The sequence below is a fragment of the Chroicocephalus ridibundus genome, chromosome 1 (genome assembly GCF_963924245.1).
Source record: "Chroicocephalus ridibundus chromosome 1, bChrRid1.1, whole genome shotgun sequence".
Classification (NCBI taxonomy): Eukaryota; Metazoa; Chordata; class Aves; order Charadriiformes; family Laridae; genus Chroicocephalus; species Chroicocephalus ridibundus.
In genome coordinates this window covers 74,369,750-74,385,862 of record NC_086284.1, presented here as the reverse complement: position 1 = coordinate 74,385,862, position 16,113 = coordinate 74,369,750, and the positions used below count along the sequence as shown (strand labels likewise).

The 16,113-nt window shown below is 39.3% G+C and overlaps 1 protein-coding gene across 1 annotated transcript in view; it reads left to right on the top strand.

The window, feature by feature from the left end:
• The window catches only part of TMEM131 (transmembrane protein 131), a 107,433-nt gene that overhangs the window by 43,329 nt on the left and 47,991 nt on the right, over positions 1-16,113 (top strand). Inside the window, exons 5-9 of the mRNA XM_063339884.1 lie at positions 7,028-7,151; positions 8,660-8,776; positions 9,618-9,740; positions 10,461-10,541; positions 15,928-16,078. Of these exons, the coding sequence (XP_063195954.1) occupies positions 7,028-7,151; positions 8,660-8,776; positions 9,618-9,740; positions 10,461-10,541; positions 15,928-16,078 (596 nt within the window). The remainder of the gene's footprint in view (positions 1-7,027; positions 7,152-8,659; positions 8,777-9,617; positions 9,741-10,460; positions 10,542-15,927; positions 16,079-16,113) is intronic.

Here is a 16,113-nt window from a genome sequence, read left to right as displayed (position 1 = left end):
GCTTTTCTTTCTTTGTTAATAATGGACTTCAGGAAAGGCATAAAATGCATATTTAATTTCTGAAAAAGCATTGTACCTAAATGGTGTTTTGTTAATAGGTAGCATGTGGCATTTAGTAGAGCTAGTTTGTTCGAAGTTCATGTTTATGCTGAGCTATCATCATGTTCATTCCTAGGCTAAAGAAAGTTGCAAGATTTGATTTCAGTTGTAAGCTAACTCATTCTTCCATTTTTTGGTCTGCTAACTGTGTCGGTTTAACCAGATGTTTTAAAAACATGCCAACTTGAGCAGGAGTAATATTTATTGAAAGTTATTTTATCTAGGAATCTCAGAAAATCAAAATCAGTATTAAGTTGATAAATAGGTGCTGTAGATACACTTCCTGTGTTCCACCTGAAGATGAGGTTACAATGGCCTTATAGTTCTGTTTTATAATAGGTGGGGGGGGGGTTAATGCTATTTTAATATAAAATAAACACTGCCATATTCTACCACTTTGAAAGCAGTCCAGGTAATCTCACATTTATCAAAGGAAATGTATGCTGCATGTTAGGATATGCAAATCTTTAGCTCACTTGAAGAGATTCCAAATGTTCTCTGTATACATTAAGCCTCTGGGAATGGGGTGGAACTGATGCAAGTTGTCCTGTATCACTGCTCCAGGGGGACTGCTTGCACTAAGTGGAATACTCATTTGGTTATTTAATGTGGACACATCCTGCTTGTGTTTCTGAAGCAACACCAGTCTTCCTCTGCAACAAATTCTGCAGTATGTTGGATATTGGAGAGTCAGGGCTTTAAAGAAAACAAACAAGCAAAAAACCCTCCACCCAAAGCCAACTCCACAACTAGCTGCCTTTATTCTTAGCTGCGTTCTATTCCTTTGTAATCTCTCTTTTCATCTGTTACTCTCCCCTGTTGTTAAATGGGAATGGAATAATTGAGATGTTCTGACAACACAAATGGTAACCATTACGTCATCTTCCATAGCTTTGGGTTGGTTGCTCAGGGGCTATTTTGGTAGAACCATCGTTACTTATATGGCTTTCTGTGTTTGAGACAAGTCCTTGTGTTAGAGCTCTTGCAGGTGGCCCATCTGGGCGAAGACTGCAGAATACTGTTGCAAGGCAGTTTATATTCAGTTCTTGCACCTGCTTTGTGGGAGAACTTGAATCTTCATAGATCTTGATACGTTGCCTTCATCTGTGTTAATTCAACTCTGACTATATCAAAAGTAAAGTTTTAAGTTCTTCACAGTTAAATTTTTGGTAGAAGTAACTTTTGGTAATGGAGCACTTGGGTATTGAGTATTTTAGGATACTAACATAGTATAAGCTAGAGCTGCTTACCATCAAAATTTTGAAATGTGGAATTATTTTAAAGATGAAGTTGACATCTTGCCCTTGCTTCATAGAAATGATTGATAGTGTATGAAATGATATTTCTAGCAAAAGTAATATTTTAATCTTTGATCAATATATGCTTCTGTGGTAAATGAATGTTTTTGCTTTACTCAATTTGAGCAAGGTCCCATTCTCTAGACAAAGTTTTCTCTGGGTAGGACAGTATTCTGAGAATCTGTCTTTTGGTTTTTTGTTGATAAACAATCTTGCTTTGCATTTCCTTTGAAATGTTTTCCTTAGGGGATTTTTGTAACGTTTTCATGTTTCTTTTTTTGTGAGATCTAGTAACTGGCAGGATATTCTATGACAGCCTGAGGTGGCCTTGAAAGCAATTGGTTGGTAAGGATCAAATATTTGAGGCCTTCTTGCAGGTCTTGAGACCTTATGTTACTTGAAGTAACATAAGAGGATGGGAAGTTTAGCAAATTGGTCTATTTTCTTCAAGAACTCTTAGCAGAAGATAGTGGAGAATCTTAGCAACTAGGGAGTTTATCCAAATTGCTGATTTTCTTACATTTTAAACAAATATATTTACAAATAGTGAAAGGACCTATAAGGTACCTGTAATGTGCAGCCAAATGTTTACATGGTACATTTGATACACTTCTATTTGTGAGAGTTTGAGATTGTTGGATTTTTTAAAAAAATGTTGCAAAATGAAATTTTCATTTCCCTTGGAGCTTGCTAAGTGTAACAAACTGTTGACGGTAAATTGACATTTACTCCAGATCTACCTCTGGTCTTGTTCGCATATCATGCTAGACTGCAAAATGCTGCCAAAGCAAATAATAGTTTATTACACTCTTATATTCATTCAAATCACAGTTGGTGACATGATTGGATAAGACTCTACTAATGGTGTTTTGTATATGGGGTTTTGCTAACTGTTTGGAAAAGGTACGATTTGTTGTATGGTGTCTAAGTTAGATTCCTAACATAAAATGGGGCATTTGCTCCGTTTAGTATGTTATGTGGACACTAACTTTTTGTAAAGTGTAATATAAAAGAACTTTCTTGATTTGTGAAAAGCCAGTGAAATCTGGAAGCTGAGAAACAATTGGTCTGTATGCTAGTAAATATACAAAAATAAAACCGTTCTGTTTTCTTTTGCTTTTCTGAGTTAGAGATGCATTTGCATTCTCAAACTTATGTGCTTCAGTTACTCTAACTTCAGTTAAAGGAGCAACTTGACTGTGTCACTCAACCAGTGATGCATACGGTTTCATGGGAAACAGGAAGAATGCTCTGGTGACTAATTCTCTACTCTTGTACACCATGCAGGCTTCCTCCACGTAAGGAACTATCATTTTCTTCAGAATGGGGTAGAAAAGGCATTCCCTTTCAGTCTGTAGAGGTAACCTTGTAAGACTAGCTCATTTCATTTCATTAAAAGTAGCCGGATACATTACAAGTCAACACCCAAGTTCTTATTGTTGGAGCTCACTCTCTCTGATCTTCTGACTCCCTGCATTCGTTCAGGAAGTTTCCAAGCTGCGTGTATTTGGAGACTAGGAGAGTTTTTCTGGGTGCCTGACTTTGTGTGCTTTCCACATTATTACACTTTTGCGTTCAAGGCTTCTGCTATTCACTCCTGTCTGACACAGGATATTGATTTAACCCACGTGAAACTTTTCGTCTGCTGTGTGACAACTGGTCTTACAATTGTTTCAGCAGTTGCCAAAGTTACTAAAAGAAAGAAATACCTAGGGAAAAACATATTTGTTAAACTCTCAAATTCATAAAGAATTTACCTGAATTGAATCTTGAGGATATTTATCTATGCTCCCAGCATGTCAAAATCTAAGTGGGGAGCTTTTGATTGACTTCAGTTCTCTCTCCAGTCTCGTAAGAAAGAATAGGAGATGGAAGAGGAAGAATGTATCTGCTGAATTTATATCCTTTGCTTTTCAGTAATAGATTTCTATCAGTTTTCATAGATCAAGTGAACGTTTTACAGATGTGTCTAAACTATATGCAGTAAGAAAAAAAATGTAATTACTCTTTTAAAAGGGCACTTTCTCAATCCGTATTTGCTTCACTGTGAATAACTAGATATTTTTGCTAGTTAAGTTTGAGCCAATAACTCAAGGACTTGCCTACCCAACTTTTTGCAGGAGCTGGTTTCCTTTTTAAAAGAATTTCCCTCTTGATCCCTAGAGCAGCAATGAATTCCATTACAAGGACATTCGTACAATACACTGCAGATATTAACTCAGACTTTGGAAAGAGTTGGGTTGCAGCAGTGAAGAACATGAGTGCAGGCTTCTTTATCCATTTGAACCTCACCCTTGTTAATTACCATATTATCGTCTAGGTTGTGGTATCCGTTTTTTATCAGTGTGGGTGGACCTAGCATTATACAGGGACAAAAGATCAGGAGCAAAATCTTACATGCTTTGACAGTTCATGTTTGCCTGAAGGAGTGTGTATCTGTACCAGCTTCTTGCAGTGAAAAGTGCTAGCTGTGACTGCTCCAGGAAATTCTACTGTAAAATTTGGCACCAGGTAGCACCATACTTGTGCAGATCATTGCGGCTTGATAATCCACAGCCTGGAGAGCATCCCTTATGTGATTATTGCTTGGGATGTATGTTCATTAAAAGTGCCTAGTGCACACTGCTTTACCTGGATTTTACCATGTCCGATGGTAGAGAAAACAAGTGAGGTTTGTCCTATTTCTGTAGATTTGGCTAACATCAAGCTTAAAGAGTATAAGGAAAGCTGTATCTGAGCAAAACATAATACTGTACTCCTTATTTCAAAATCAGAATAGTCAACAAAAGAGTAAAGTAAAATATAGTCCTGGCATCAGAATTCCTTTTTAGTGACTTCTGCCTTTATCACCTATAATTCTACTGTGGTGGTTTAGTCTGGAATCTAAAGTTAGCAAACTGTGATGTCTGTCATGGCTGCTTCCCTACGTCTTTTTTTTTTATAGGCTTTAGCCTCTTAAATATACTGTCTTATATTCTCCTCTTTTCAGAACTGGAAAAGCTTGAAGGCCTTAAAAGACTGTTAATATTTGAAACATTTCCTGGGATAATGAGTTTTACTTCCAAACTACCTTCCCGACAGAACAGGCTGGCACTTCAGTATTACCGGTTCATTCAACAGAGTCTTCTTGGCTTTGTGGTGTTTCCCACATTATGCATGATAAAAAACGTCTCTTAAGTCAATTCTGATCTTAGATTTTCAGTACACAGCTGGTTCTCTGTAGACACCACAGATGATATGCTAGTCATGTCGTTTGCTCACGTATAATACAGTGCTTAAAATCTACCTCATCTTTTCTTGCTTCCTGCTCTTGTGGTTGGTGGGAACTGTTCTGCTTGAGTCTTGTTTTTGTCTCTTAAACTCCTCTTATGAAGACCAGGTTGGAGTGAATTGTAATAGAGGAGGAGGATGTTTTGCCCTTCTTTGCGAGCTACTGAATAGGCTCTGGGGAAGAGAAGTATCCAGAAACTGCACTGTGGCAAGCAAGAGTTGCAACAAGGTGCTGCTGTCAGCACGTCTTCCACCAAGGAGAATGAGAAACTGCAGTGAGAACTAGGGAACAGACAGCTAATCCTCAGGAGAGACTGAGCGAGCTTTCTTCAATGTTCTTCTCTAAACAACAAATTCACTGCAAAATTGCTGGCTGTTACAGAAGCTTGCTTATGCCTTTCACAGTTACCAAGCAGATAAAATCCTCAAGCCCATCTGTACTGATGTCAGTTTGAAGCAGTGGGTTCAGCATTCAGGGGGCCCTGGTTAACTCTGTATCAGCAGACACTTTTCTCAGTTGTGCTTTTGTCAGTGGTTGTGTTTTGCTTTTGTGGGGTTTTGTAGGTTTTGGGGTTTTTTTCTTTTTTGATGGGGATGGGGTAGAGATGGGTAACTTTGGAGGGCTGGCTCTCATTCAGATTCCTCTGGTCTGATAAGGTTTTCCCTAGCAAATGGAGAACAGGTGTATAGGTTTACTGTTTGATTCCACTGATTGTGTAGCAGTTACAGCAGTTAGTGCAAAACATCACAGCTGATAAACCATTTCTCTTTCTAATATCCATATGCGTACTGGCAAAAGATATGAATACTTTTATGTTATGGCTTAATCTGGTTTTGTATGGGTTTTAGAAGGTGAGGAGAGAAATTGTTGTCTTTATTACAAGTTAAGTTAGACAAGTCAAAATGAGACTTTTTTGACCATAGAAGAAGGATCAAGAACAAGTGCTTGCTGATGGAGACATAAAATGAGGAGGAATCAGCAAGCAAAGCAAAGAGATTTACAGTAGTAGAGTGCAGATATAATCTGCTGTTAGTGTTGATGCAGTTTGTTTAAGGTTCATAATTGTGTCTTTAAATTAATATCATGGTCTTTAGCGTCTGTCTATTTAGCCCATGTTTCATAAGTAGGAGGTTCTGTCTGTTACCGCAGTCACTTTGTAAATTGTGGTATAGTTTGATTACTGTCACTAAATCCTCCATTCAATGCAACCTTTAATTTACAGAAAACTTACGTTGCTCACTCTATGGAGACACACCCTCCCCCTCACCAAGTTGAAAAACTGTAACTAGAATAGCACTTGTTATTTGGCCTGTTAAAGTTAACTGAGGATGGCAGAACAACTGCCTGTTGTTCTTCAGGTACTATGGCTAGTAATTCTCAACAATAGTTTTGTGGTCCTTGCAATGTTTGGAGCAGGTGACATGGAAGGGAGTGCTGCATAGAACATGCGTAGCCTGAAAATTAAGAGTTAACTATTTTGAATTTACAGTTTGCTCCAAATTAAATTTCAATCTACATGCTTTATTAGTGCTTTGGTGCTGATGCTTAACATGTATTTGTTAAAAGGCATGAACAAAGTTCTGAAAAGATATCAAAGTCTGAAAAATAATTATTCAAACTGAAGCGTTTATTGTCATGTCAGCTGTTGTAAGCAAAAAGGAAGAAGCCTAAAGCTGTGTGGAATAAATTATTAGTTTGTCATGTTAATGGAGAAGTGTACTGCTGTTCAACTGTTTGACTTCTGTGTTAGACTTCTTAAATTCTGGAATTTATCTCAAGCATTTCCTATTTTTTTTCCTTAAAGTATGAATTCAAATGCAACATACGAATAAAATGGTTGTTGCTTCACATGTCTCTGTACTTTATTCTGTAGAGCATATTATAAAATATAATACCAGAAAAATTCTGGGTTTTGGGTAAGGCTGCTTGCAATCTATCAGGGAAAAAAATGTGCTTAGACTTTTGTCAATGGTGTGTTCTGTTTATTTTAAGTTGCTGTGTGCAGCCTTTCTTAAGATAATTATTTAAAGGTTCTAGCACAGTAATAGAAAACTTTGCCTCTTCTGATTCTGAAGTAAAAACCTGAAAAATAGAATTTCATTTTGGATAGGTGTCATTTTAGAGGATGATACTTTAAGTAAGCCTTAAGGAACAGTAATCAATAAAATAATGGAAAAGATGTTAACTAAGTAATTCTTGAAGGTAGAATTTACATGTTACTTGAAAAAAGATGTATTGCAAAGTTCCATTGTCAGTGTTCATCACTGTTATGTTCCTATCGGATTTAATGGGATAAAGCCCAATGGTCTATTTTCTAGAATTGTAACAGTTTAAAAATATTCTCTCTCTGTTTCAACAGGCCAGTTGGAATGCCAAAAATGGAAAAAGTTTACCTACATAACCCTAGCTCAGAAGAAACAATTACATTAGTATCAATATCTGCTACAACATCACATTTTCATGCATCATTTTTTCAAAATAGGGTAAGTTACCCTGCTTTCTCATAATGAGCTTTTACTTCCCCTTCCTCACCCCAAATGGGAGCTTGATTTCCCTCCCTTCTTTAAATGAGCTACTTACTGCAACAATTACATACCTGAAAGTATTAAGATACTGCAGTTCTTGATCTCATATCAATTACCAAGCAAATTTGAACTGAGCACGGAAACACACACAAACCGTGTATTGTGGTTTAACCTGGCAGGCAGCTAAATACCACACAGCTGTTCACTCACTTTCCCCCCTGCAGTGGGATGGGGGGCAGAATCAGAAAAAAAAAAAAAAGGTAAAACTCGTGGGTTGAGTCAAAGACAGTTTAATAGGACAGAAAAGGAAGAGGAAAAAATTAATATAATAATAATAATTAAAATAAGTGATGCACAATGCAATTGCTCACCAGCTGTTGACCGATGCCCAGCCAGTCCCTGAGCAGCAGCTGCTCCCTGGCCCACTCCCCCCAGTTTATATGCTGAGCATGATGTCATATGGTATGGAATATCCCTTTGGCCAGTTTGAGTCAGCTGTCCTGACTGTGTCCCCTCCCGGCTTCTTCTGCATCTCCAGCCTACTTGCTGGCAGGACATGAGAAGCTGAAAAATCCTTGACTTAGTATAAGCACTGCTTAGCAACAACTAAAATGTCGGTGTGTTACCAACATTATTCTCATACTAAATCCAAAATACTGCACTATACCAGTTGCTACAAAGAAAATTATGCCAGCTAAAACCAGGACAGCCTACTAGAAGAGAAGGAATGAAATATTGCATTAGGAGTTCTGACTGCGTTGGAAGTGCATACTGTAACTGATGGTTTAACAGCAGGTCTCCTTTGTTGCTGAAGTGACTAAGTGTACAATGCCTTAGTGCACGTACAGGAACAAGCTGTTATAATTTTTTCTGAAAATTCTAAATCCAGTGAAGCGGTGTTAGTGTGAAGCAGTCACTCCAATGCATCTACAACTACTGCAATCATGTTACAGGAATTTGCAAGTTAAAAAGCATGGTGTCAGCAGGGTTAACTCTTAACCACATTACTGTCAGATATAGTCCTCTAGTTTCAGTTTTGTCGGCAGGGCCTGTGGCTTAGCAGGGGCCATGTCAACACTAAAAACTTCAGAAAACCTGTCTATAAACAACCTTTCTTGCTTAATGGAAGTCTTGTAGTAATTGCCTTTCTCCAATATTCTGTCCAAAATATTTCTGTGATAAGCTGAACTCTTAAGTTCATAAAAATTCAATTAAATATGATCCTGTACTGGGTAGTAGTTGTAAAATATTGGTATTTTTATTATTTTTTTACACATTTTTATTTGTCTAAAACTTCTATTCTTTTTTTTTTTCCCCAAATCTGCAGTAGACTTTATAACTTCAGTTTTCCATAAATAACACAAGGAGATCTTCTGTAGCACAAAACCTGTTGTTCATCTGCAGGGTGGAATGTCTTCAATACAGTTTTGCTTATTCATCTGCTTGCTTGCTTTTATTTTTTCCAGAAAATTCTTCCAGGAGGGAATACGTCCTTTGATGTAGTTTTCCTCGCAAGAGTAGTGGGAAATGTAGAGAACACTTTATTTATTAACACTTCTAATCATGGGGTATTTACTTATCAGGTAAGAGAATTACAGTCTTTCAGAAGTTGTGAAGTGTGAATCAATGAGAGCAGTATCTGTTATGGCATGCTTAATACATATTGCACAATAGTAGTGGTGGGGTTTTTTTTTATCAGCCCAGTTGAAGAAGTTTCCATCCCTGCTGCTTGTTGTAACACAGAGGTATACCATTGTAAATATCTGTAGGGCAGTACTGTAAGCCAGGTCGATGAAATTGTGTAGGGTTTAAAATCCTCCCAGCTTCTTTGTGTGTTATTTTACTGGCTCATTGCAGTGATCTAGATCGTTCTTTAGCTCTGTGCTCATCTGATCCAGTGACAAGACAATGTTACTTATTAAGCTGGCAAAAAATTACTCTCTTGAAATTCAGAAAGATAAAGCAGACAGCTGAGAGAGTCTGAAAAGTGAGAGAAATCCTCTTGTTGAAAGAATATGACTCTTACCGTGTCAGTGTTTTGAAAACAACAACAAAAACGCTTCCCATATGGATAGTCTGTTCCATAATGGTATGTTTAAAGGGTATTTCACATCTTTTGAACCTTTAGCTGATATCTAGTGTTTCAGAGTATCAGAAAAAAAACATGGCGTTTTGACTTCCTGTGTTCTAAATATATCAGTGCAAGTAGTAGCTATGAGAAATACCCTTTAACTGCAAACTAAACCAGTTTTTTTTTTATTTCAATGCTTTAGCATGATACTGTTTTTAAATGTTTGGTTAGAAGTATACCATAAAATTAATTGAAACAGAGTTCTTGGTGGATTGCTAAGACTGGTGCATGTATGTTAGGCTCTGCAAGCATTACATACAGCTACTTAAGCTTGTTTTCTTTTTCTGAACTAGGTGTTTGGCATTGGAGTACCGAACCCCTATCGACTGCGCCCATTTATTGGGGCACGAGTTCCTGTAAATAGCAGTTTTTCTCCAATAATAAATATACATAACCCTCACAGTGAACCTTTGCAGGTAAGTCTAAGAGAAAACCATTAAATGCTCATTTATGTTTTTGATATTAAACAGAAGTGTTGTTTATTTTGGTACTTCTTAAAATTCTGTTTGAACTTTAAAGCTATTTGAGGCAAAGTATTCCATAATATATAAATGTTTTTATCTTTCAATGCAAATCAGTTGTATGAGAAATTGTAGATTATGCTCAGAGATCTCTTAATTTGCAGAATTGAGGGTTTACTGTGAAATTTCTGTTTTTAAAATGGTCGTAATTACTGCAAAATAAAGAATTAGACTTCACTGGTAATGAAGAAAAAAAACTGAAGCAAACAAAGTAAAATAGGTCTTGTGCTTTTAATCCAGGCATGCCTCAGCTTTCTTCTGCTTGTTTTGCACGCATAAGGTGTCTTTACGGTGTACCCTGGAATGTAATGTTGGCAAGCATTCTTATGTTAAGGCGGGATCTGATGTCTGTACTTAACCAAACAAGTGAATGAACAGTCCATTGATAAACATGATCTGATTCTGTTGAGGGAGTGATCTACAAACTGTGCAATGCTACAGAAAGCACAAAGTGTAGCACTAGCAAATGGCTATATTGTCATTAATTGTGAATTTATGAGATAGTCCAGTGGTCACATAGTTGCTAACCATTGCCATTGCACTGTATAATACCTGATAACTGAAACAGGATCCCTTTAAAGCTGAGCATTAACATTTTCCTGTTATCCACCTCAGGTCGTAGAAATGTATTCCAGTGGAGGTGATCTCCATTTAGAGCTTCCAACAGGTCAGCAAGGAGGTACAAGGAAGCTATGGGTGAGTAGTCATGTCTTTCAGCATTCATTATATTTGTTTGAGGAGGCTTTATTTTGGCACGATTTTAGGTTTTGGGGGGTTTTTTTGCCAGTTTTGTTTCTTGTCATCTGATTGTTTAAAATACCACATAAAAATTGAAACAATAACAGGGTCTGTTAATTGTATGGTAATAGGAATTCTTGAAGGAAAGGTTTAATTAAAAGAAGCCATCTGTATTGAGATGTACTTTTTTGAAATGAGAGGAATAAGTTCAATAAGTCCAATCTTCAGACAAGGCAAGAAGGAGGACCCAGGGAACTGGTGGTTAGTCTCACCTCTGTCCCTGGGAAGGTAATGGAGCGACTCGTTCTGGATGTCGTCTCCAAACACATTGAGGAACAGGAAGTTATTGGAAGTGGTCAACATGGATTTACCAAGGGTAAATCGTGCTTGACCAATCTGATAGCTTTCCATGATGTTACAACTGGTTGGCTGGATGAGGGGAGAGCTGTAGATGTCATCTACCTTGACTTTAGCAAGGCTTTTGACACTGTCTCCTATAACATCCTCATTAGGAAGCTGAGGAAGTATGGGCTAGATGAGGTGACAGTGAGGTAGATTGAGAGCTGTCTGTGTGACAGAACTCAGAGGGTTGTGACCAGTGGCACAGAGTCTAGTTGGAGGCCTGTAACCAGTGGCATCCCCCAGGGGTCAATACTCGGTCCAGTTTTGTTCAGTATATTCATTAATGACCTGGATGATGGGACAGAGTGTATCCTCAGCAAGTTCGCTGATGATACCAAACTGGGAGGGGTGGCTGACACTCCAGAGGGCCATGCTGCCATCCAGTGTGACCTGGACAGGCTGGAGATTTGGGGAGAGAAGAACCTAATGAGGTTCAACAAAAGCAAGTGCAAGGTCCTGCACCTGGGGAGGAAGAATGCTAAGCACCAGTATAGGTTAGGGGTGGACCTGCTGGGAAGTAGTTCTGAGGAGAAGGATCTGAGGGTCCTGGTAGACAGTAAATTATCCATGAGCCAACAATGTGCCCCTGTTGCCAAAAAGGCCAATGGAATCCTGGGCTGCACAGGGAAGAGTGTGGCCAGTAGGTCGAAGGAGGTCATTCTCCCCCTCTACTCTGCACTGGCGAGGCCACAACTGGAGTACTGCATCCAGTTTTGGGCTCCCCAGTTCAAGGGGGACAGGGAACTGCTGGAGTGAGTCCAGCAAAGGGCAACTAAGATGACTGAGGGACTGGAGCGATCTCCCTTATGAGGAAAGGCTGAGAGAGCTGGGACTCTTTAGCCTGGAGAAGAGAAGGCTGAGGGGAGACCTTATTATGGCATACAAGTATCTAAAGGGTGGGCTGAAGGAGGATGGTGCCAGACTTTTTTCAATGGTTCCCAGTGACAGGATGAGGGGCAATGGGCACAAGTTGGAACATAGGAAGTTCCGTTCAAATACACAGAAAAACTTCTTTATGGTGAGGGTGACAGAGCACTGGAACAGGCTGCCCAGGGAGGTTGTGGGGTGCCCTTCTCTGGAGATTTTCAAGACTTGCCTGGATGCAGTCCTGAGTGATGTGCTCTAGGCAATCCTGCTTTAGCAGGGGAGTTGGACTAGATGATCTCTAGAGGTCCCTTCCAACTCTGAAGATTCTGTGATTACCAGTAGAATGAATTATACATACCTAAGCATCCGTGACAATATAGTACTTCTGATGGCCTATGAGTTGGATCTAACCCACAGGAAAAATATACAGAAGTCTGTTTGTTTTGTTTTGTTTTGTTTTTAAACTGAGAAGGTCCTTCCTGCAAATCATGATGAATGCATACATGGGTTCAAAAAGCAGCTGAATGAACTTAGGGAAGAGAATCTATTAAGGAGTACTAAATAAAACATCAGCGTGTCTAGCTGCAATAAATCCCTACATCATGAGTTGAGAGTGGCTGGAAACTCTTCTAGAAAATACATTCATGCCCTGCAGTTAATCTTTTCTCTTCACATCTGCTGCTGGAGACAGGGTAGTGGGTTGGATGGACTCATGGTCTGGCCCATTAAATCCGTTTTGTTACGTTTGTCACTTAATGTAATTTTGAAGTAACACATACTGATAGCTTTAAGTGAAATAAATTTTAGAAGCATGCTGAAGGTAAAGTATTGGCTCCATGCTGTATATCACACTGTTAGTAATGACCGACTAAATACAAAACCTATTTTCCTCTTTAATTAGAATTATTCCTTTTTTTGGTGATTGTTTTTTTTCTGGGAGAGACTTTAAAGTCATCGGGCTCCAAAACTTGTCTCTTGAACTCAAATGTATCATTACAGTCACTGACGGTTACATCTGTTGTAATGAGTACAGCCAGGATATTTCCAAGTGAGCTAAGAAGTACAATTGCAAAATTTAATTCCTGGCATTTGTGGAGAAGGTCCATGACGATGGCAGTATCTTAGTTTTAGATACAAAAGTTGCAAACAAGTGAGTATGAATACAGATCACAAGCATTTTAAAAAAAAGCAGTGGAAAGAGTAAGCAGATGCTGAGGGTTAGAAGTAAACATTAAAATGGATTTTTTTTTTTTTTTAAAAATACAATGCTTTTTTTAAATGAAGGTGCATTTCAATACATGTATTCATTTAAAAAAATTAATTCATTATGATTTGTCACTGATCCCTAGTTACACATATGGAAGAGTCAAATCAAATCCTTTGAAACGTTAATGAACAGCTGCATTATGTTAGGTCTGTGAATAAGTGTGAAGAAAGAACCTGAAAGCTTCTTAGTTTAGGGACTCACCAAGTAGTGGCAGTTGAAACCAGTTACTTTGATATTCAACAGTTTCCACAGAATACAACTCCAGTTATTGTAGGACCATTTGAGGAACCCGAAGGTGCACAAATCCATGGGACTCGATGAGATTCATCCATGGGTCCTGAGGGAACTGGCAGATGAGGTTGCCAAGATACTATCCATCATATTTGAGAAGTCGTGGCAGTCCAGTGAAGTTCCCGCTGACTGGAAGAGGGGAAAGAGGAAAGGAAGACCCAGAGAACTATAGGCCAGTCAGTCTCACCTCTGTGCCCAGCAAGATCATGGAGCAGATCCTCCTGGAAACTACGCTAAGGCACATGGAAAATAAGGAGGTGATCGGTGACAGGCAACATGGCTTCACTAAGGGCAAATAGTGCCTGACAAATTTGGTGGCCTTCTACAATAGAGTTACGATATTGGTGGATAAGGGAAGAACAACTGACATCATCTGCCTGGACTTGTGCAAGGCATTTTACACTGTCCTGCACGACATCCTTGTATCTAAAATTGGAGAGATGTGGATTTGATGGATGGTCCACTTGGTAGATAAGGAATTGGCTGGATAGCCACACTCAAAGAGTTGTGGTCAACAGCTCAATGTCCAAGTGGAAAACAGTGACAAGTGGAATTACTCAGGGGTCAGTACTGGGACCAGTGCTGTGTAACATCTTTGTTGGTGACATAGCTAGTGGGATTGAGTGCACCCTCAGCAAGTTTGCCAATGACACCAAGCTGTGTGGAGCAGTTGACACACTGGAGGGAAGTGGTGCCATCCAGAGGGACCTGGACAGGCTTGAAAAGTGGACCTGTGCAAACAAGACTAAGTGCAAGATCCCGCATGTGGGTTGGAGCAATCCCAAGCACAAATACAGGTTGGGCGGAGAATGGCTTGAGAGCAGCCCTGAGGAGAAGGACTTGGGGGTGCTGGTTGATGAGAAGCTCAACATGAGCCGGCAATGTGCGCTCACAACCCAGAAAGCCAACCACATCCTGGGCTGCATCAAAAGAAGCGTGGCCAGCAGGTCAAGGGAGGTGATTCTGCCCCTCCACTCTGCTCTGGTGAGACCCCACCTGGAGCACTGCGTCCAGCTCTGGAACCCCCAGCAAAAGAAGGACATGGACGTGATGGAGTGAGTCCAACAGAGGGCCACGAAGATGATCAGAGGGCTGGAACACAACTGCTATGCTGCAGCACCTCTGCTATGAGGACAAGCTGAGAGAGTTGATGTTGTTCAGCCTGGAGAAGAGAAGGCTCTGGGGAGACCTTGTAGCAGCCTTCCAGTACTTAAAGGCGGCCTACAGAAAGGGTGGAGAGGGACTTTTTACAAGGGCATGTAGTGACAAGACGAGGGGTAATGGTTTTAAACTGAAAGAGGGTAGATTTAGATTAGGTATCAGGAAGAAATTCTTAACTGTGAGGGTGGTGAGGCACTGGCACAGGTTGCCCAGGGAAGCTGTGGATGCCTCATCCCTGGAGATGTTCAAGGCCAGGCTGGATGGGGCTTTGAGCAGCCTGGTCCAGTGGAATGTGTCCCTGGCCACAGCAGGGGGGTTGGAAATAGATTATCTTTAAGTTCCCTTCCAACTCTAACCATTCTATGATTATGCCATGGAAAATATGGCTTGACCTCCAAAATGGTTGGTTTCTACTACAGAAAGCACAGAGTAGGTGTATAAGACAATCCACACCTATATGGATTGCGTCCTGTCCAGTTCCCTTCATCAAAAGCACGAACGAGAGAAGCTGTCAACTGACAACATCAATTGATCCAAGGACTACTCATCAAAAATTCCTGCTTTCTGCCATATTTATTTGCATTTAAAGTGGAAGAAGCTCCAAATTTCAAATCAAGGTTTCCATCTTCTATCCAAAAAAAAAAAAAAAGCAAGAGGAAAATCCAGTTCCCTAGCCCTTTTGTAGTATGATGGGGAAGAACATGCAATGTTAGTATTTCGACTATGGTTCTGAAGTTAGTCGTGTGGTGCAGCTGTGTCCAGCAAATACAGAAAGAGTTGTCTTTTAAACCCTGAATGCAGATTGGAACCGATGGAATAGGCTTGGTACGGAAGCTAAAACACACTTTGACTTTTTGCTGTAAATTGCTTGGTGACTAATAAACCTGCAGCTCCACAAGCTTCTGGCTACTTGCAGTTCTGCACTATTTCAACTCGCGTTTAGCACTGAAACTGTAAGCCTTGTGTCTGCTTTGGAGAAAAAGCAATTAGAATATGCAAAAGCAATATTTCATGTTACTGCACTCAATAACATTTTTATTAATAGATTTTGTTTATTGGTAGAGTCTGTCAATTTAGTTTACTGTCTTTTTACCACAATTTTAATACATAAAACTTAATCAGATGGGATGCGAAAGTCCTGTTGCATATATCTATTAATCAGTGTCATATTAGATGATTACAACTATCCTTACTAAATTTAATGGTAATTTTATAACACGTGGCCTATCTCTTACTGCCATTGCAGCTTTTTTCTCTTAATACAATTATACTCAATGCTTCTATTGTAATTTTTTGGTGTGGCAGCCTTTTTTATAATTACTGCATTCTCATAGATGTGCTTTGATTGTTTATCAGGAAATACCTCCCTATGAAACAAAAGGAGTGATGAGAGCCAGCTTTTCTTCAAGAGAAGCAGATAATCATACAGCCTTCATTAGAATAAAAACAAATGCCTCAGACAACACAGAATTTATCATTCTCCCCGTTGAAGTAGAAGTTACAACAGGTTTGTAGAAAAGTGATTGGTTTGTTGTTGTTTTT